The 20314-nt window shown below is 45.4% G+C and overlaps 1 protein-coding gene across 1 annotated transcript; it reads right to left on the bottom strand.

The window, feature by feature from the left end:
• Positions 1 to 262: 262 nt before the first annotated feature.
• On the bottom strand, positions 263 to 16411 carry LOC117470214 (ornithine decarboxylase-like). The gene is made up of 7 exons (XM_034114897.1): positions 16289 to 16411; positions 14764 to 14937; positions 6707 to 6777; positions 6321 to 6537; positions 5307 to 5367; positions 2811 to 2932; positions 263 to 996 (listed from the first exon to the last, which is right to left on the bottom strand). Exons 1-7 carry the CDS (start codon positions 16409 to 16411, stop codon positions 697 to 699), a joined length of 1068 nt encoding a protein of 355 aa, XP_033970788.1. The 3' UTR covers positions 263 to 696.
• Positions 16412 to 20314: the final 3903 nt, after the last annotated feature.

Genomic DNA, 20314 nt, shown 5'->3' with positions numbered 1-20314 from the left:
TGAAGCACCACTTCCTGTCACAGAGTGCAGTCGGGGGTCACTGCGTCCCTGCACTCCGTCTGTCAGGCACACACACACACACACACACACACACACACACACACACACACACACACACACACACACACACACACACACACACACACACACACAATAAAGAACATGATTTCTGCTTCTATCCTGAAGTGTGGCTGCTCTTTGTTGAAACACCTGTTGATTAAATATCTCAGACGAGTCAAAGGAACATTATTTGAACTTTTAACATTTTTCAGGAATTTATTGTTTTACCTTTTTCAATTTTTTTGATGAATGAAAGCTTTAAAGGCTGTGGAACAAGGTAAAGGTCTTTAAAGGAAAAGACGAGTGAAGGGAGGGAGGAAGGGAGGGATGAAGTGTTTATGGGATCTAAGAAGGGAGGGATGATTAGGTGAAGGGATGTAGGGAAGGAGGGATAAAAGGATGTAGGGGTGAAGGCATACAAGGGTGAAGGGATCTAGGAAGGGAGGGGTGAAGAAAGACGTAAGGAGAGAGGAGTGAAGGAGGGTGAAGAAAGACGTAAGGAGGGAGGGGTGAAGGAGGGTGAAGAAAGACGTAAGGAGGGAGGGGTGAATGGGTGCAGGGATTTAGGGATTAAGGGTGGAAGGGATGAAGCTGTGAATTGGAAGAGAGGCATAGTGGCCAGCATATGCAGTGAGTTTACAGAGCACAATATTCCTTTTGTCCAACAGAAGTGTCTCCAGGTTGTTTCTTCACTGAGGTGTGACGGAGCTCTAAGAGGCGCCTCGTCTCCTCCGTCACCACGGGGAAAACCTTGGCTCTTTCAAAGCCGTTGAAGTCGGTGCTCAGAGAGACAGAGTACGCCCCCATGTGGTGGACGAGCAGCCAGTCGCCCACCTGCAGCTCAGGAATCATGGCGCTGTCCGACACTTTATCAAAGCTGTCGCAGGTCGGACCCCAGACCACCGAGCAGTACCTCACCTCGCCGACCCCCACGGCCTACAGACAAGGATTTAAATATGAAATACAGACGAGAATTGACACCTTTATCATTCAGTATAGAGGAGAGCAGCGCTACAGTACGTCGTACCTTTGGATTACCTATACACTTCAAATGCAATGCAAAGAGAAAATAAATATCAATAAGATGTTTTTACTTAAGTGTATTGTGAATAACCAAGATATCTAGGCTCAGAAATGTGTCCTCTTATATTTAGGCTTTACAGAATGATCTGGTTTACAAACAGCAAACCGTTTTTCTGTTAAATGAACCTGGTGTCCACCTACTGCATTTAAAAAGTAAAAATGGAAGTTTTTCTAACACCCGCGATGAAATTGAGTTTGACCCCTCTGATGTAGACGGTGTGTATACGGTGTGTAGACGGGGTGTAGACGGTGTGTATACGGTGTGTATACGATGTGTATACGGTGTGTATACGGTGTGTAGACGGTGTGTATACGGTGTGTATACGGTGTGTAGACGGTGTGTATACGGTGTGTAGACGGGGTGTAGACGGTGTGTATACGGTGTGTATACGGTGTGTATACGGGGTGAATACGGGGTGTATACGGTGTGTATACGGGGTGTAGACGGTGTGTATACGGGGTGTATACGGTGTGTAGACGGGGTGTAGACAAGGTGTAGACGGGGTGTAGACGCGGTGTATACGGTGTGTAGACGGGGTGTAGACGGGGTGTATACGGTGTGTAGACGGGGTGTATACGGTGTGTAGACGGGGTGTAGACGGGGTGTATACGGGGTGTAGACGGTGTGAATACGGGGTGTAGACGGTGTGAATACGGGGTGTAGACGGTGTGAATACGGGGTGTAGACGGGGTGTAGACGGTGTGAATACGGGGTGTAGACGGGGTGTAGACGGTGTGAATACGGGGTGTAGACGGGGTGTATACGGGGTGTAGACGGGGTGTAGACGGGGTGTAGACGGTGTGAATACGGGGTGTAGACGGTGTGAATACGGGGTGTAGACGGGGTGTAGACGGGGTGTAGACGGTGTGAATACGGGGTGTAGACGGTGTGAATACGGGGTGTAGACGGGGTGTAGACGGGGTGTAGACGTTGTGAATACAGGGTGTAGACGGAGTGTAGACGGTGTGAATACGGGGTGTAGACGGTGTGTAGACGGTGTGAATACGGGGTGTAGACGGGGTGTAGACGGGGTGTATACGGGGTGTACACGGGGTGTAGACGGTGTGAATACGGGGTGTAGACGGTGTGTAGACGGTGTGAATACGGGGTGTAGACGGGGTGTAGACGGGGTGTATACGGGGTGTAGACGGGGTGTAGACGGTGTGAATACGGGGTGTAGACGGGGTGTAGACGGTGTGTAGACGATGTGAATACGGGGTGTAGACGGGGTGTAGACGGGGTGTATACGGTGTGTAGACGATGTGAATACGGGGTGTAGACGGGGTGTATACGGGGTGTACACGGGGTGTAGACGGTGTGAATACGGGGTGTAGACGGTGTGAATACGGGGTGTAGACGGGGTGTAGACGGGGTGTATACGGGGTGTAGACGGGGTGTAGACGGTGTGAATACGGGGTGTAGACGGGGTGTAGACGGTGTGTAGACGATGTGAATACGGGGTGTAGACGGGGTGTAGACGGGGTGTAGACGGTGTGTAGACGATGTGAATACGGGGTGTAGACGGGGTGTAGACGGGGTGTAGACGGTGTGTAGACGATGTGAATACGGGGTGTAGACGGGGTGTAGACGGGGTGTAGACGGTGTGAATACGGGGTGTAGACGGGGTGTAGACGGTGTGAATACGGGGTGTAGACGGGGTGTTCACCCTGTGAGGAAGCAGCTGGATGGGGGGGTGAGCCGGGTCGTTGACGATGCAGCTCAGGGATCCATACACTCCATCGTTGATGTAATACATCATCTGTCCACCAGGGCCGCTCTCCTCACAGTCTGGAACACACATTCAAGTTATTCAGAGGACTCACAATATGCAAACAGATGTTTAAATAACAGGAAACTTAAAGTAAATGATCCTTTATTCTATCCTTTAGCAATGTATCTGACAAGCTGACAGAACATGAGCTATGTATCTAACAAGCTAGCAACCGTTAGCTTTCTACCTTCAGAGTGATTATTTTAAAAACTTTGTTGAGATCATTTTTACTTTTCACACAGCTACATATTATATACAGCTATACATTCCCAAATATGAGTTTAGTGTAAAAACTAATTCAATGTTTGGATTCTAAAGTGTGACTCCCTCGTCTGAAACAGAAGTCAAAATAATAACAGTTTTTTTGTGGCAAGTTAAGGCTTTAGTTAAGGCTTTAGTTAAGGCTTTAGTTAAGGCTTTAGTTAAGGCTTTAGTTAAGGCTTTAGTTAAGGCGCCTCTGTATTTCTGTTGTTATTGATTATATTGTCATGTTTTGGGACTTTTGTTTTGTTTTAGTTTTTTGTGCTGCAACCTTGAGAGCCTTGAGAGCCTTGAGAGCCTTTATAGATCAAATCTATTATAATTATTATCAGCGTATGAAGGCGGAGGAGATACAGACCAATAATGTGGTTGGTATTAGAGATATAACACAATATGTTCCAGAAGGACCTGTAATGGTCCCGCCCTCCTACTGGGAAGTCATTACTTTTTGTTGAGGTATAACATACAGAGATATGTATATTCAGGGGTGCACATAACTTTTTTAGTGAGTTACTCAGATGAGTACCAAGAGACAGCGTTTGGTACTCACCCCACACGAAGCGTGGTCCTCCTCAGTGTCTCCTTCACTGTCCTCTATTTACACTTCTTGCATGCTAGATGATGAAGATGATGAAGATGCACCTCCCTGTCTCTTTTTAAGCCTCCGATTTGCTTTCTCCAAAACTTGTTGCCAAAACTGTGAAGTCCTTGCATTTCCTGAGGCCAAGTTGAAGGATCAAATACTAAGAAATGATCACATGACTTGAAGTCATATCTGATTTCAAATGTGGGAAGTAACAAAGCACACTTATTTACTCAAGTACAATTTTGAGATACTTGTAGTTGACTTGAGTATTTCTATTTTATGCTACTTTGTACTTCTACTTCTACTCCACTACATGTATTTAATACCTTTAGTTACTTCTCAGATGTGGATGAATGATGTGAAATATAACCAAGTGTTAAATCAGACTTTAGTTCCACCTGGAGTAAATCCACAAGCTACCCTGCAGTATACAAAGTCATTCAAACTAGCTGCACCTTTACCAGCTTTGAGAACACTTTCATGATCAATCATTATAAAACATATCATATATATTATTCTGAAATGGACCAATCTGCACAATGACTACTTTTACTGTCTCTACTTTCACTATATTTTGATAATACTTTTCTAATTTTACTTGAGTAACATTTTGAATGCAGGACTTTTACTGTAACAGAGTATTCCTACACAAGATCTGAGTACTTATTCCACCTCTGTCTGATTTCAAACTCTTCCATAACACCCTGAGTAAGTTTGCAGCTGTGTGTTTCACTCCACTTTGGTGTAAATAAAACTGCAGCAGCTTGACCACAGAGCGTGAACGTTGTGATCAGATGATTTTGCGCAGTTCTCCAGTGTGTGCGCGGGGCACAGAATGTGCACAGGGGAGTCTCCCACCGCAGCCAGTTGGCGGACTTTTGGCACAATTCTGTTGTTTATACCGACGTTAACCCTGTCTGTGCACACGGCGACCAACTCTGTCGTCCAGTGATCTAAGCCTCTGCCTCCTGGAAAGCTTCACAGGTCCGTCGGTTATGTCCTGCGCGGCTCACCCAGCTCCAGTTCAATCAGTCATAGAAAGATTTTTTGCAGGGAGCGAAACGGCAACGTAGCTGCTTAATGTCTTTGGGTTTTTTGACATGCCTAGTAGTTTACTCCATTGAGTGTTGACAAGAAACACGTGTAGACGAAATATGTGTTTTGTTTTGATGTTTTGAGGTACGCAAAGGCGCGTAGTGACACAAGTGACGTTACGCAATTCAGATTTGTGCCGCGCATGCGTACCTGCGTACCAGTTATGTGCACCCCTGTGTATATTGTATGACTCCATGATTGTGATGTCACTACCTGGGGTATATGACAGTTGGAGTCACGCCCCTTCTTTGTCAGTTCTCATGTCTCTTGACCTGTGTGCATCTAATAAATTACGCCGAGATGAATGGCTAAACCTGAACTGTGAGAACGGTCACCTTTCTGCTGCAGAGAGACAAAAGGTATAAGTCTAGATCTGCTAACACTTTAGTCACTGGAACGCTGCCTTGAAGAACTTCTGAATATTTCTGACTCAGTTTACCTCTTCAAACTTGATGTGAAATTCGACCCACCGCCGATATCCAGGAGACTTATCTGAACGCCCAACACACTCTGAAACACACACACACACACACACACACACATCAACACACACTCTGAAACACACACACACACACACACACACACACACACACACACACTCACACACACATCAACACACACTCTGAAACACACACACACACACACACACACACACACACTCACACACACACACACACACACACACACACACACTCACACACACACACACACACACACACCACACACACACACACACATCAACACACTCTGAAACACATACACACACACACACATCAACACACTCTGAAACACACACGCACACACACACACGCACGCACACACACACACACACACACACACACACACACACACATCAACACACTCTGAAACACATACACACACACACACATCAACACACTCTGAAACACACATGCACACACACACACACACACACACACACACACACACACACACACACACACACACACACATCAACACACTCTGAAACACATACACACACACACACATCAACACACTCTGAAACACACACGCACACACACACACGCACACACACACACACACACTCTGAAACACACTCTGAAACAAAGAGTCACATTGCGAAAACAGCGCTTGGTGACGTTCAGGATTATAAAGCTGAACAACTGTCTCAGAGTTAGTCGTCTCTTAACTGTAAGTGTTTGTCAGTGTATCTGAAACGACTAGGTTAGCTACGTTAGCTAGCTAGCTTACAGCAGATCTGCAGTAACATCAGAAGGATGTGATCACATTGTTCACGGGTCATGTGTACACATTGCCTTCTTGGCCAGGTCAGCATTGAAAATGAGATTTTATCTCGATACTTTTATCTGGTTAAATAAAGGTTAAATAAAAAAGATAAAATAATTGTTCAAATAAAACCATAAAACATTTTAGGTAACTTTCCAACAACAGAGACAGTTGTCGACCAAAAGATGATGACTCACGGCGATGTCGAAGACTTGTCGTGCGTCGGCGATGGCTTTCTGGAAGGCCTGACTCCCGGTGCAGCCGCTGCCCACGTGGAAGCTGACGCCAATCACTGTGAGGTCCAGATCTACAGCGAGACCCAGCAGCTTCTCCACCAATCCCAGACCAGCACCAAACTTAGCGCTGAGTCTCAACAGCGAATCGGAGTCATCCACCGCGATCCGGAGCACCAATCTGCAGGGGGGCGACCAAATGACGATCAATTTAGTTTTCCCTACATTGAAATACTCAAGTAAAGTACAAGTACCTCAAAATTGCCCTGAAGTACAGTACAGGAGTAAATGTACATAGTTACTGTACTGCTAATGCTAATGCTAACAGAAACCAGAACAGGTGTGCTCACCTGGCCTTGGGGTGACAGAGAGAGATCTTTCTGAGCTCTTCCTCGCTGTCAAAGGTCATCGTTTGGACTCGGTGAGTGATTTAAAAACCCCTAGGGTCTGGGCCGACCTCACATGGAGGGGCAGAGTGTTCCAGAGCCTAGGGCCAGCTGCTGCGAAGGCTCGGTGCCCTCTGGTTTTAAGCCTGGTCTTGGGCACTACCAGCAGCAGCTGGTCAGCAGACCTTAAAGCTCTGGCTGGGGTGTAGCGCTGGAGGAGTTCAGCTATATAGGCCGGAGCCAGCCCATTTAGTGCTTTAAAAACAAATAAAAGGATTTTAAAATCAATTCTGAACCGAACTGGAAGCCAGTGCAGTGAGGCCAGAATAGGGGTGATGTGGTCACGCTTTTTGTGGCCAGTCAGCAAACGTGCAGCTGCGTTCTGGACTAGCTGCAGGCGTTTAATTGAGGCCTGGTCCATACCCACATACAGAACGTTGCAATAGTCCAGTCTCGAGGTAACAAAGGCGTTAATAACCCTTTCTAAGTCATTAAAAGATAAATACGACTTGGTTTTGGCCAATAGTCTTATTTAAAAAAAGCAGGATTTGACTACAGTGCTGATCTGCTTGTCGAATTTAAAAGTGCTGGTGAAGGTCACTCCAAGGTTCATGACCGAGGGGAGGATGTTTTTTTTGAGAGACCCCAGAATATCAACCGGAGAGGCTGGAGGTTGCGGTCCAAAAAAGATGACCTCAGTCTTGCTCTCGTTGAGGTTGAGAAAGTTTTTGCTCAGCCAGGATTTTATCTCTGCTAAGCAGTCCATCAACTGCTGTAGTGAGTGTTTGACATTTGCTTTTAGAGGCAGATATATCTGTACATTGTCGGCGTAGCAGTGGAAGGGAATATTATGTTTAGTGAGAATTGAACCTAGGGGCAGTATGTACTGTAGAAAAAGGATGGGGCCCAGAATCGAGCCTTGGGGAACCCCACAGGTAAGAGGGGCTTTGGCAGAGGAGAAGGCACCTAGCTGTACCGAGAAGCTACGGTCTGTCAGGTAGGACCTGAACCATGCAAGGGCCGAGCCTGTGATGCCAGCGGACTGTTCAAGCCGTGACAGCAGGATGCTATGGTCCACAGTGTCAAAGGCAGCTGTCAGGTCTAACAGCACCAAGACAGCTGGGCTGCCTGAGTCGGCGGCTAGGAGCAGATCATTAAAAACTCTTAAAAGGGCTGTTTCAGTGCTGTGCATGGGTTTGAAGCCAGACTGAAACTTTTCATGGATTCCATGGAGGGTTAAAAAAGACTGCAGCTGGGCGTAGACTACTCGCTCCAGGGCTTTAGATAAAAAAGGTAGCTGGGAGATGGGCCTAACATTTGCGAGAATGGAGGGGTCGAGATTTTTCTTTTGAAGTAGTGGCTTAACCACGGCATGTTTGAAGGCAGCTGGGACACATCCTGAGGTAAGAGAGGTGTTTAAAAGTAATAAAATACTTGCTCCAACTGAATCAAAAACATCTCTGAGAAGGCGAGAGGGAATGCTGTCTGAGGTGCAGTTTGTCGGCCGCAGGTGCTTGACTACATCCGAGAGAGAAGAGGCTCAAAGTGGTCGAGGACAGCTGGGCACAGAATGTTGCCGTTTATTTCTAAGGAGACACGGAATTTATCCTTTTTCCATTTTCTCTCTGCACGCCTGCAAGCGCGACTGAGAGCACGAGTACAGTCATTGAGCCACGGCTCTGATAGAACTTTGGTGCGTCTAAGCGTAAAAGGAGCAACAGAATCCAGTATTAGTGTACATGTCGAGTCAAACATGGAGATAAGCTCATCAGCATTAAAAGCACAGTTCACATCTAATTTACAGATCGGAGAAGCATTAAAAACATCAGAGAACTGTGAGGCAGTCAAGGGGTTAATCGAACGCAGACGACGCGCCGGGGCACGTGATTCGACTCCTTCGGAAGGGATGGAGGTTGTAAACAGAACCGGTAAATGGTCTGAGATACGCGTTGCTGCACTTATTTCATCCACAGATACAGACAGTCCAAACGATAATACTAAGTCCAAAGTGTGTCCTTTTTCGTGTGTTGGGCCACGGCCTGAACGAGACCAAAGGAATCAAGGAGATTTAAAAAGTCCCTAACCAGAGGTTTGGACTCGCAACACACGTGGACATTGAAGTCTCCGGAGATCAAAACACGATCATATTTCACCATGATCCCGGACAGAAAGTCAGAAAAGTTATTTATGAAATCCTTATTACACTTTGGCGGACGATACACGACTGCGCAGAGTATAGGCGAGGCCGGGTTCAGTTCAAAAAGCTGCAACTCAAAGCTAGCATAGCTAGATACAGGGTGAAGCAATCGGCATTGGAGGCTAGCTCTAAACACTGATGCTATGCCCCCACCATGGCCAGTGGCACGGGGGGAGCTGAAGAATGTACAGTCAGGAGGAAGAAGTTCAGAGAACGGTGTATACTCGCCAGCGTGGACCCAGGTCTCCATCAAGAACATAAAATCCAGTTCACGAGAGGTGAAGAAGTCGTTTAGCAGGAACGTTTTGTTTGCTATCGACCTAGCATTTAGCAAAGCCATGCAAAGTTTTCGCTCCGGGCTTGCCGAAGGTGTAGTGCGTCTCAGCTGACGAAGATGTGCGTGTTGAACGCCGCGCGGGCCGAGAGCAGTCAGTCGGGCAGGAGGAGCTGCCAGTGGGCACAGCAGAGTCCGCAGCTCCGGAAAAACGGGGCGAATCCATCGATCCCTCACATGGCGTGCAGCGGGAGGGCCATGACATCCGAGGCGTGGATAAGTCCCAGAAGAAGCCGTCAGGTATGCCTTCAGATGGACCAGTGCACCACCACGCTTTCCCCGTCGTCGAAAGCGCTTTCGGCGAGGCAGGATGCAGGGCAATCGGCGCAGGTAGGTGGGGATATTCGACAGTAGAGGGGAGGGGGACGATTTATGGTTGCCAGATGTAGGTTTGGGCAGCAATATCAACTCCAGTGAGGGTCTGAGGTGGAGGAGAGCTTGGCGATCATAGACGAGCAGAGCAGAGACATTCTGACAAACATAAAACAAAAACAGGATAGCTAAAGGTAGAGAGCTGAGCGAGCGGCGGGCCGACACAGGCGCCATCTTGAATCACGTCACTACGTAAGCACGTAAAAGACACGAATGTGTGCCTATCCTTCTGGACAAAAATGTCTATTACTTTTTTGTAAAAGTCCTCCTTATCTTCTTGTAGTTTCAAAAGTCTATCATAAATCTAATCGATAGATTTATGATTAAAAAATTATAAAAGTAGGGTAGACATGTGGATGTTATCCGGCTGAACAAAACGTGCATTTATCTAACAGGTACGTTTCCCACAGATCTTATTTCGAGCTATTTTCTAAAATCCTATGGAGAAACCTCATTGCTTTTTTGTCGAGGGAAGCCATGCGCAGTTTACTTCCTGGTTTTAGGACGCGTCACTGCAGCTCTCTCGTCTCCTCTTCACACACCACACTTTTCGCGGCACACGTACTTACAGCCAATCAGCTCTGAATGATGTGAGATGACGTATGGTGGGGATGGCAGCTCAGTGCCCCTATGGTCATTATTTTTTTGCCACACACATTAAATAGGAAAATACTCTGAGCATGCGCAGTGTAGTTTTTACAGTCACCGTTCACTTAGACAGTGAGAGGGAGGGGCATGATCAGGTTTTGTCCCACATGGCTCTAAACAGATCAATAGGCACACACTGTGACTGTAGACACTAATTAGAAGAACACAGACTAAAACAGCAATGTACAGACGAATCAGATGATTAAACATGATCTTAAAATATATTTTATATATTTATATTTTTTTTTTTTGCATTTTTTGTAATCATTATTTGTAATACTTTCTGCTGACACTAGGTGGGGCTGTGCCCCACCTAGTGTCAGCTGCCACCTGCCATCTGCCATCGTCTGCCACCTGCCCCTAATGACCAGTCACCACTGGATATGACATCTGGAAACATGGATATAAAACATTCATAGTTTATTAAATGAACATGCCCTCAGACACTGTTTCCTGCAAGATGTTGCGGCAGTGCCCCGGTACCGGGGTCTCTCGGGCTTAACAGGTTAAGAAAATGGCATTTAAAAACAGTCATTAAAAAGCAAAGATAATAAAATAAACATTAAAAGAAAAAATACATGAATAAAAGTTATAGTGCAGTTTAAGATGTGAATAGTTCAATTAAAAGCAGCGGCAAAAAGCAAAGTCTTCAGCCTGGATTTTCCGCTCCCGATTCAACATGTTGAATCAGGAGGCTGTCGGCAAAAGAAATCACTCTGATTGGCTGTTCAGCTTAGCGAATCAGTGCATGAGAAGCGAAACGGAAGTGAAGAAGGCACACACAGACGGCTATTATTTTTCATTCTCCAGTACCGCACTAAACATGTTTTCGATAAGTCGCTTTGTGAAACCGTCTGTGATGGACGAGAGGGAAAATGGAACGCACGCTATTTGTTGTTTGTATATATCACGCAGTCTGTCTTCCAGTTGCCTCTTTTGAATGACGAATACACACTACCGCCGCCTGCTGGTAAGGAGAGTGCGTACGTGCTACTTGGCCGTCGGCTGAAGTCGTTGCGGTGTGTTCCAGTGCGACTGTTTGGCCAAGACGCAGGAGACGTGAGGCGACACAACAGTCGGGTCCGTCGGGACGTGTTCTTTGGTGTTTGTTTGGTGTGTAGGGGACTTTATTGATGAATATAGAGATGATGGAAACCCCCCCCCCCCCTTCTTCTTCTCCGTTGGAAATTAATGGCTGTTACTTCTGAACTCTTTACTCTCTCACTGTTTGTTGTCTGTCCTCCATGTTAGAGCATCTCTAATCCAGGCTGAGGCTGATCTGTTATGTTGTGGCGACACAACAATCGGGTTCTTTGGTGTCAGTTTGGTGTGTCAGGGCCTTTAGTGAGGAACCAGTGCAAAGACCTCAGAACTGGACTGATCCTCTTTCTTAGTGTTAGTGAGGAACCAGTGCAAAGACTTCAGAACTGGACTGATCCTCTTTCTTAGTGTTAGTGAGGAACCAGTGCAAAGACTTCAGAACAGGACTGATCCACTTTCTTAGTGTCAGTGAGGAACCAGTGTAAAGACCTCAGAACTGGACTGATCCACTTTCTTAGTGTTAGTGAGGAACCAGTGTAAAGACTTCAGAACTGGACTGATCCTCTTTCTTAGTGTCAGTGAGGAACCAGTGTAAAGACTTCAGAACAGGACTGATCCTCTTTCTTAGTGTTAGTGAGGAACCAGTGTAAAGACTTCAGAACTGGACTGATCCACTTTCTTAGTGTTAGTGAGGAACCAGTGCAAAGACCTCAGAACTGGACTGATCCTCTTTATTAGTGTCAGTGAGGAACCAGTGTAAAGACTTCAGAACAGGACTGATCCTCTTTCTTAGTGTTAGTGAGGAACCAGTGTAAAGACTTCAGAACTGGACTGATCCACTTTCTTAGTGTTAGTGAGGAACCAGTGTAAAGACTTCAGAACTGGACTGATCCACTTTCTTAGTGTTAGTGAGGAACCAGTGTAAAGACTTCAGAACTGGACTGATCCTCTTTCTTAGTGTTAGTGAGGAACCAGTGTAAAGACTTCAGAACAGGACTGATCCACTTTCTTAGTGTTAGTGAGGAACCAGTGTAAAGACCTCAGAACTGGACTGATCCTCTTTCTTAGTGTTAGTGAGGAACCAGTGTAAAGACTTCAGAACAGGACTGATCCTCTTTCTTAGTGTCAGTGAGGAACCAGTGTAAAGACTTCAGAACTGGACTGATCCTCTTTCTTAGTGTCAGTGAGGAACCAGTGTAAAGACTTCAGAACTGGACTGATCCTCTTTCTTAGTGTCAGTGAGGAACCAGTGTAAAGACTTCAGAACTGGACTGATCCTCTTTCTTAGTGTCAGTGAGGAACCAGTGTAAAGACTTCAGAACTGGACTGATCCACTTTCTTAGTGTTAGTGAGGAACCAGTGTAAAGACTTCAGAACTGGACTGATCCACTTTCTTAGTGTTAGTGAGGAACCAGTGTAAAGACTTCAGAACTGGACTGATCCACTTTCTTAGTGTCAGTGAGGAACCAGTGTAAAGACTTCAGAACTGGACTGATCCACTTTCTTAGTGTCAGTGAGGAACCAGTGTAAAGACTTCAGAACTGGACTGATCCACTTTCTTAGCAGCGTTCTGAATTAGCTGCAGCTTTCTTATAGATGTTGTAGTGAAACCAGTTCAAACTGGATCAGGGTGTTAGAGAGCAAGGACCTGACTGTAAGATCTGCTCTGTTGGTACAGATGACACTGACCTGCACCCGCAGACACACAGGTAAATATACTTAACCTGTTAAGCCAGAGAGACTCCGGTACCGGGGCACTGCCGCAACATCTTGCAGGAAACAGTGTCTGAGGGCATGTTCATTTAATAAACTATGAATGTTTTATATCCATGTAACGGGAAGAAACTCATCTAACTGATCTTTTTTTTTTTTTTTCAAAATAAAACCCACAATGCTAACACTGAGTCTCTGAATTAGCAACGAGCGAAAAATGCCAACAGATTACTGCACCGAAAATCACTCACAAAACCTTATTATTTATCTTTTCTGCACATCCATGACATCGATTCACATCGTGAGGTGACACAGAATCGAAGGATACCCTCATTATCACTCAATTATACGAAATCGCGACGTTATAAACAAAAACAGACATCAAAACAAGTGGCGCTAGGTAGCTAAAAATGCTAACATGGTTACCTTGTCTCTGTCGTCTGCTCAAAAGTGGTCTTCAATGGCATTAAAACGATAAAAACGCTGCTGAAGTTAATCCATAGGTTAATCCAATGTGTCTGTGTCCCTTATAAATGATTTCTGATAATCCATAAGCATTAAAACTGCTTTTCCGTTTCCAGATGTCAAAGCTAGAGATAGCTTCACTCTCATGCAAAACTACATGCGCAAAGCCCCCACCTTTTTGTTTTACAACGAGTGTGTGTGGGGGAATCCCCCTTCGATTCTATTGGCTCTAACGGTCAGAAAGAGGTGTCAACCATCAAAATCGACAAAGGGGGGCCAGAGATATGGGAAAAAAAACATTTCCACCCAAATGACCCCAGAAGTGCTAAAAAGGTCAGATTTCACTTGTTTTGCATCAATCTTGATACAGGGTACTTATTATATGTTGTACTTTGGATTCCTAAAGCTTTTAGTCTACTAACCCATCATCCAAGGGTAGTTTTCACTATAAGTAAAAAGGAATTTTTGGACGGACACTATAATTTACAGTTTTTTACTATGTAAATTCTGAATTTTCTTTAAAATAAAAAACATCTATATTGTTCTGACTTTTCTACATCCAACTCACAGGTTTATCATTACTTTGAGAAAAAAGATTATTAATTTAACCCTTTTAGAAGGGAAGATACTGTCATTTGTTCTGGGAATGGCATTTTCGAGCCTGAGACCTGAAAAACAGGCTCAGGGCTTAAGAGGTTAACAATCCCAACGCAGTACACATGTTCACTCAACCGGCGCTTTACATTATATGTATAAGACATGTAATACATTCATACTATAATGTCAACAGATTTCACACTGTATTAGGTTGGATAAAAGCAATAATATTACGTTTAAATACAAAATATTAGGTTCAACTTAATACTATTGCTTGCAACTGACCTAATACAGTTAGTACGTTAGTTAGATCATTTATGCAATTTTGTTTCACCTAATTCCCTTTAACTTGTTATGACTTCTCTCTCTCATGTGTATTCCGTTTAGACCCGCCCCTACCCTGCCTCTGATTGGCTAACCCTAATCCACAAAATCTCACTCCTCGTGCCTAAACCTAGCCAATCAGAGTAGGGGCGGGTCTTCACAGAAAACGCTTGGGACACAAAATCAAGCTTTTTCACTGCTCACGTAAAGGCGAGTGGATTTATGGCAGGCAGTGAACCAACGATAAAAATAATCGAATCGTTCGCGAACGTAACATCACTAGAAGGGTTTGACTGGTCCCTGATCTAAAGTACTGATGGTCTTTGGTACCTTGCTGGCGCAGTCGAACCCGGTGCTCAGCGCTCTCAGGACCCTCAGCACGGCGGGGGTGTTGTTGCACTTCACGGCGTAGAAAGGCTTCACTCGAGGGAGGAGAGTCAGCCACTGCTGGTGACGATCGATCACAGACTGGAGGTCCGCCACCAAGAACGGCTCCTCGCTGTCCTGGAGGGAGTATTCAGATACTTTACCTGAGTAAAAGTACTAATACTGCACTGAAAAACACTGAAAAACACTGAAAAACACTGAAAATACTGAAACGTGGACTTCAGATGCATGTGGGCAGGTCCCGCAGCATCAGGACTAAAACCTCCAGACTCAGAGACAGTTTCATCCCACAGGAAATAAGACTGTCAAACTCCTGAGCTCTGTGAAGAACATCCATAAACATTCATCTGTTTGCATCTTGTTTCAACAGTTACTTTATCACTTTATAACTTCATCACCTTATCTTTTTGTTTTATTATTAGTATTTTATTCTATTTTATCTTTATTTTTTACCTTGTGTGAAACCTGCTTTTCACTCTGACCCTGTTGCTGCTATAAACGCCTGAATTCCCCCACGGGGATAAATAAAGTTCCATCTTATTACATGACATGTTACTTGTTAGACGCTTTGATCCAAAGCGACTTACAGACTCAATACTGTGGACAATCCCCACAGGAGCACTTTGTGGTGAAGTGTCTCAGGGACACAACGACATGCTGACTGCAGCGGGGTTTGAACCTGTGCTCCCCTGATCCAAACACCAAGGCTCTATCCACTGCGCAACAAGATGTAGAAGTAGAAGAAATTCTACTTGACCTGCGTCTGCGGTTGTGCACATACACAAAGAACCACTTGGAGTCATTGTGTATATATGTATGTATGTATGTAAATATATATATATATATATATATATATATATATAACCCAACTCATTTTCTCCTCAACCGATCTGGCCACCAGGTCTGTGCCCGCGTCACGGCTTCAACGGGACATTAAGAACTGTAACGTGTTAATTCTCACTGAGACTTGGCTCAACTCCTCTATCCCGGACTCCGCCATTGTTCCAGAAGGCTTCACTATATTTCGCCAGGATCGGACTGCTAATTCAGAGAGGAGCAAGGGAGGTGGTGCGTGCGTCATGACAAACAATAACTGGTGCACAGATGTGGGGATTATTTCTTCGGTCTGTTCCCCTCATTTAGAGCACCTCATGATCACATGCCGGGCTTTTCACCTGCCGAGAGAATTTACATGCGTGGTGATTACAGCTGTGTATATTCTGCCCTTGCAAGAAGCCTGTATTTCTCCTTTGAAGGCTTCTTGCTGAATGCAGCGGATGATTATTATTTTTGCCTGCATGAGCTCATCTGCTTTTGACTTATCCCCCTTTTTACCTCTGGAACAAGATCTGACTCTCCAGATAAGTTTGGCCACTGCTTGGGTGAGTAGCTCCCAGCTGGAAAAGCGCTCAAGTCTGTGTGAACCTAGCTGCGTTTCAGAGGTTGTTGTAGCAAAGGTCGTAATTACCGGTCGCACATCTGTGTCCAAGTCCGGTTCGACAAGCCCAAAGATCTTTTCCTGAGGAGGTGCTCCTTCATCTTTTTTCAGAAAGGAAGGACCTGAAAACCAGTTTGTACCTCCTAAGAACATAGCTGGTACATACCGTGTACCATGATCTGCAGGATTGTGCTCTGTGCTGATGAAGTGCCACTGTTCAGGACTGGTTGACTTTCGTCTGCGTGTAACTCTGTTACACATAGAACCTCCGGTTGTTGTTGTGAATGTAGCCCAACACAACTTTACTGTCTGTGTAGAACCTCAGTGTGTCAATTTTGATATCCAGCTCTTCTACCAACAGCTCAGATAGTTCGACTGCCAGCACAGCTGCACAAAGTTCCAGACGAGGCACAGTACGAGTGTGACGTGGTGCTAGTTTAGATTTTCCCATGCAGAATCCAACGTGAACATGTCCCTTACTATCGATTGCTCTGAGGTAGGCCACTGCAGAGATGGCGGTAGTGGATGCATCCGCAAACACAAAGTTATTTGAACTGTGTGGATAGTAAGGAAACAGGTAAGTAAGTCCTGGGAATCTGAAGTAGCTCAAGTTCCATAAGTGAGTCTTTCCAAGACTTCCACTGTGTCTCTTTTTCGGCAGGTAATGGTTCATCCCACTCACAGTTTTCCGTACAGAATTCTCTGAGTAAAGCCTTGACTTGAACTGTTATTGGGGCCACAAAGCCCAAGGGGTCAAACAGGCTGTTGACTGTTGAGAGCACTCCACGTAAAAGGCTTCTCTTCCCTGGACACAAGGAAGGTGAATGTATCAGTTTCAAGGTTCCAGCTGAGGCCTAAACTCCTCTGCAAGGGGAGAGGATCTATTCCTAGTTCAAGGTCCTTCAGATCTTTAGCACGTTCCTGTGGTTTGAAGCTACCTTGTGTAGTCTAATGTTTGAATCAGCTAACATTGTTCTTGATTTTTTCAGCACATGAATGGCCTCGTCGTCAGTATGGAAAGAGGAGAGTCCATCGTCAACATAAAAGTTCCTCATGATGAACCGCTTTGCCTCCTTTCCCTGTTCCTCCTGGTCTTGACAGGCAGCTCTTCTTAAGCCGTAGATGGCAACCGCTATTGCCAAACACGTGGACTGTCATGCGATACTCTTTGACTCTTTTGGCAGGGTCATTGTCCTCAAACCATAGGAAACGTAAGAAGTTGCGATGCTCCTCACAAACTTTGAAGCAGTAGAACATTTGCTCTATGTCTACAGCAACAGGTTCCTTACGGAAGTGAGTGAGGACACCCAAGAGTGTATTGTTGAGATCTGGACCAGTCAACAGAACGTCATTAAGTGAGATGCCGTCTTGCTTGGCACTGGAGTCGAACACCGCTCGAATCTGACCTGGCTTGCGTGGATGATAGACTCCAAAGATTGGTAGATACCAACACTCTTGCTCTTCACTGAGAGGCAGCGCAGGTTCAGCATGACCAGACTCAAAGATCTTCCTCATGAAAGTGATAAAATGTTCCTTCATGTCTGGCTTTTTTTTAAGCATGTGGCGTAACGTCAGGAGACGCTGGACAGCTTGTGCTCTGTTGTTGGGGAGTTTACATCTTTGTTCTCTGAAAGGTAAAGGTGCTACCCAACTATTCGAGTCATCCATGAAGACTTCTCTGTCCATTATTTCCAGGAAGATTATGTCTTCTACAGACATGGCAACCTTGTCATCATGTGGTGTCCGCTGGAAAACTCCTTTTCCAAGGTTGTCCTTTTTATCGAACAGATTGTTCATCTCTTTAGCTCTTGGAAAATGGTGGTGAAGAGTTGGAGTATCCACTCTCTCTTTGATGTGCAGACTGTTCTTGCAAGGGTCAAAAAGAGACGTACGTCCATTTATCAGCACGTTGGTCCTGTAGACATTGATGCAGTCTAGTTAGTGACTTCTCCTATGATCACCCAACCCAGGTCGAGGCGTTGAGCATACGGGGTGTTGTGGGGTCCATCTAGTGCAGGGATGTTGTCCTCAACCCGGTTGAGATGTGTGTAGTGTTTTGCGATCTCAGGCGTGGGAATTTCAGATTTGTCATCTGGGAGCATATCACATTCGATTAGAGTGGGAAGTGAAATACACTTTTGTCATCCAATGCCTCCATTATGTAATTGTTTGCTCGTCACCCTGAGGTTTCAAAGACTCCTGAACATGTCTTCAGTGTGTAGGATGCTGTGTCATCATTAACGTCAAAGAGTTCAAAAAACTCTGTTTTTGCAAAGGACTTATTGCTCTGCTCATCTAGGACAACATACATTTTGACAGCTCTCTCTCTCTGGCCTGCTGGATACACTCTGACTAGACAAATCCTGGTGCATGATCTTGGCCTTACTTCAGTCCCACAGATGTCAGTGCATTTTGACGTGACAGCGAAAGGAGGAGATTCGTCTTGCTCCCCGCCTTGATATCTTGAGGTTACGGCGGCCCCTCTTGTCCATGGAGCCGGTCCTGGATGTAGTGCAGTAGGGTGGCGGTCACTGTTGCACTCTCTGCTCTGAACCTTTTTGTCACAGTCTTTGGTTTGGTGGCTGGTTGATGCACAACACCTAAAGCAAATGTTTGAATCCTTAAGATAGGCCTTTTCTCTCATCCAGAGATTTGTACCTGAAACCACGGCATTTCCTGAGAGGGTGTGGTTTGTGGTGGACTGGACATTGCTTATCTGGGTCGACAGCTCTTTTTGCTGCTGAGCTTTCATAGCTGTTATCAAAGTCTGCTGAGACCTCTGTCCTCCTTACTGAGACTGGCGTTCTCATGTTGAGTTTGAAAGGCTTCTCAGTCTTGCTTATACTCGGACCACCTGGGAGCTGGGCAAAGCTTGGATCATTGAGTATCTTGGCTTGGTCACAAACATACTTTGCAAAGATGAAGAATGGTGGATACGATACTCCGTGTGTTTCTTTGTAACGTGATGCTAGAGAGACCCACTTGTCATGCAGGGAATATGGCAGCTTTTGGACGATTGGAGTTATGCCACAAGATGTGTCTAGGTAGTTCAGACCAGGCAGAAATCCATCTGCCTTGGCGGCTTCAAGCTCCAGAAGAATGTCTCCCAGCTCCCTCAACTTTAGATTTTCTCTGTTGTTGATTTTTGGGAAATCATCGACTGCATTTTCTATTGCTTCAGGTGACCCATAACAATCTTCCAACCTTTGCCATAGCATATTGACACCTGCTGCTGCATTATGGATGTGAACCGATCTGATTCTCTTTGCATGTTCAGAGAATTTCGGTCCAAGCCATTTACACGGTTGTTGTTGTGAATGTAGCCCAACACAACTTTACTGTCTGTGTAGAACCTCAGTGTGTCAATTTTGATATCCAGCTCTTCTACCAACAGCTCAGATAGTTCGACTGCCAGCACAGCTGCACAAAGTTCCAGACGAGGCACAGTACGAGTGTGACGTGGTGCTAGTTTAGATTTTCCCATGCAGAATCCAACGTGAACATGTCCCTTACTATCGATTGCTCTGAGGTAGGCCACTGCAGAGATGGCGGTAGTGGATGCATCCGCAAACACAAAGTTATTTGAACTGTGTGGATAGTAAGGAAACAGGTAAGTAAGTCCTGGGAATCTGAAGTAGCTCAAGTTCCATAAGTGAGTCTTTCCAAGACTTCCACTGTGTCTCTTTTTCGGCAGGTAATGGTTCATCCCACTCACAGTTTTCCGTACAGAATTCTCTGAGTAAAGCCTTGACTTGAACTGTTATTGGGGCCACAAAGCCCAAGGGGTCAAACAGGCTGTTGACTGTTGAGAGCACTCCACGTAAAAGGCTTCTCTTCCCTGGACACAAGGAAGGTGAATGTATCAGTTTCAAGGTTCCAGCTGAGGCCTAAACTCCTCTGCAAGGGGAGAGGATCTATTCCTAGTTCAAGGTCCTTCAGATCTTTAGCACGTTCCTGTGGTTTGAAGCTACCTTGTGTAGTCTAATGTTTGAATCAGCTAACATTGTTCTTGATTTTTTTCAGCACATGAATGGCCTCGTCGTCAGTATGGAAAGA

This window comes from Trematomus bernacchii, unplaced genomic scaffold, assembly GCF_902827165.1.
Source record: "Trematomus bernacchii unplaced genomic scaffold, fTreBer1.1, whole genome shotgun sequence".
Classification (NCBI taxonomy): domain Eukaryota; kingdom Metazoa; phylum Chordata; class Actinopteri; order Perciformes; family Nototheniidae; genus Trematomus; species Trematomus bernacchii.
The sequence above is the reverse complement of the archived record's forward strand: the minus strand, read 5'-3'. Positions and strand labels throughout refer to the sequence as shown.

What these genes read in the sequence shown, in the direction of transcription:
- LOC117470214 (XM_034114897.1), bottom strand. Translation starts at nt 16,411, where the DNA reads ATGTTCTTAGGAGGTACAAACTGGTTTTCAGGTCCTTCCTTTCTGAAA. An exon ending in GGTTCGACTGCGCCAGCAAG is followed by an intron (nt 6,778 to 14,763) that starts GTACCAAAGACC and finishes TAAATCACTCAC; the next exon opens with CGAGTCCAAACGATGACCTT. An exon ending in TCCAGCTGCTTCCTCACAGG is followed by an intron (nt 997 to 2,810) that starts GTGAACACCCCG and finishes CCTTGTCTGTAG; the next exon opens with GCCGTGGGGGTCGGCGAGGT.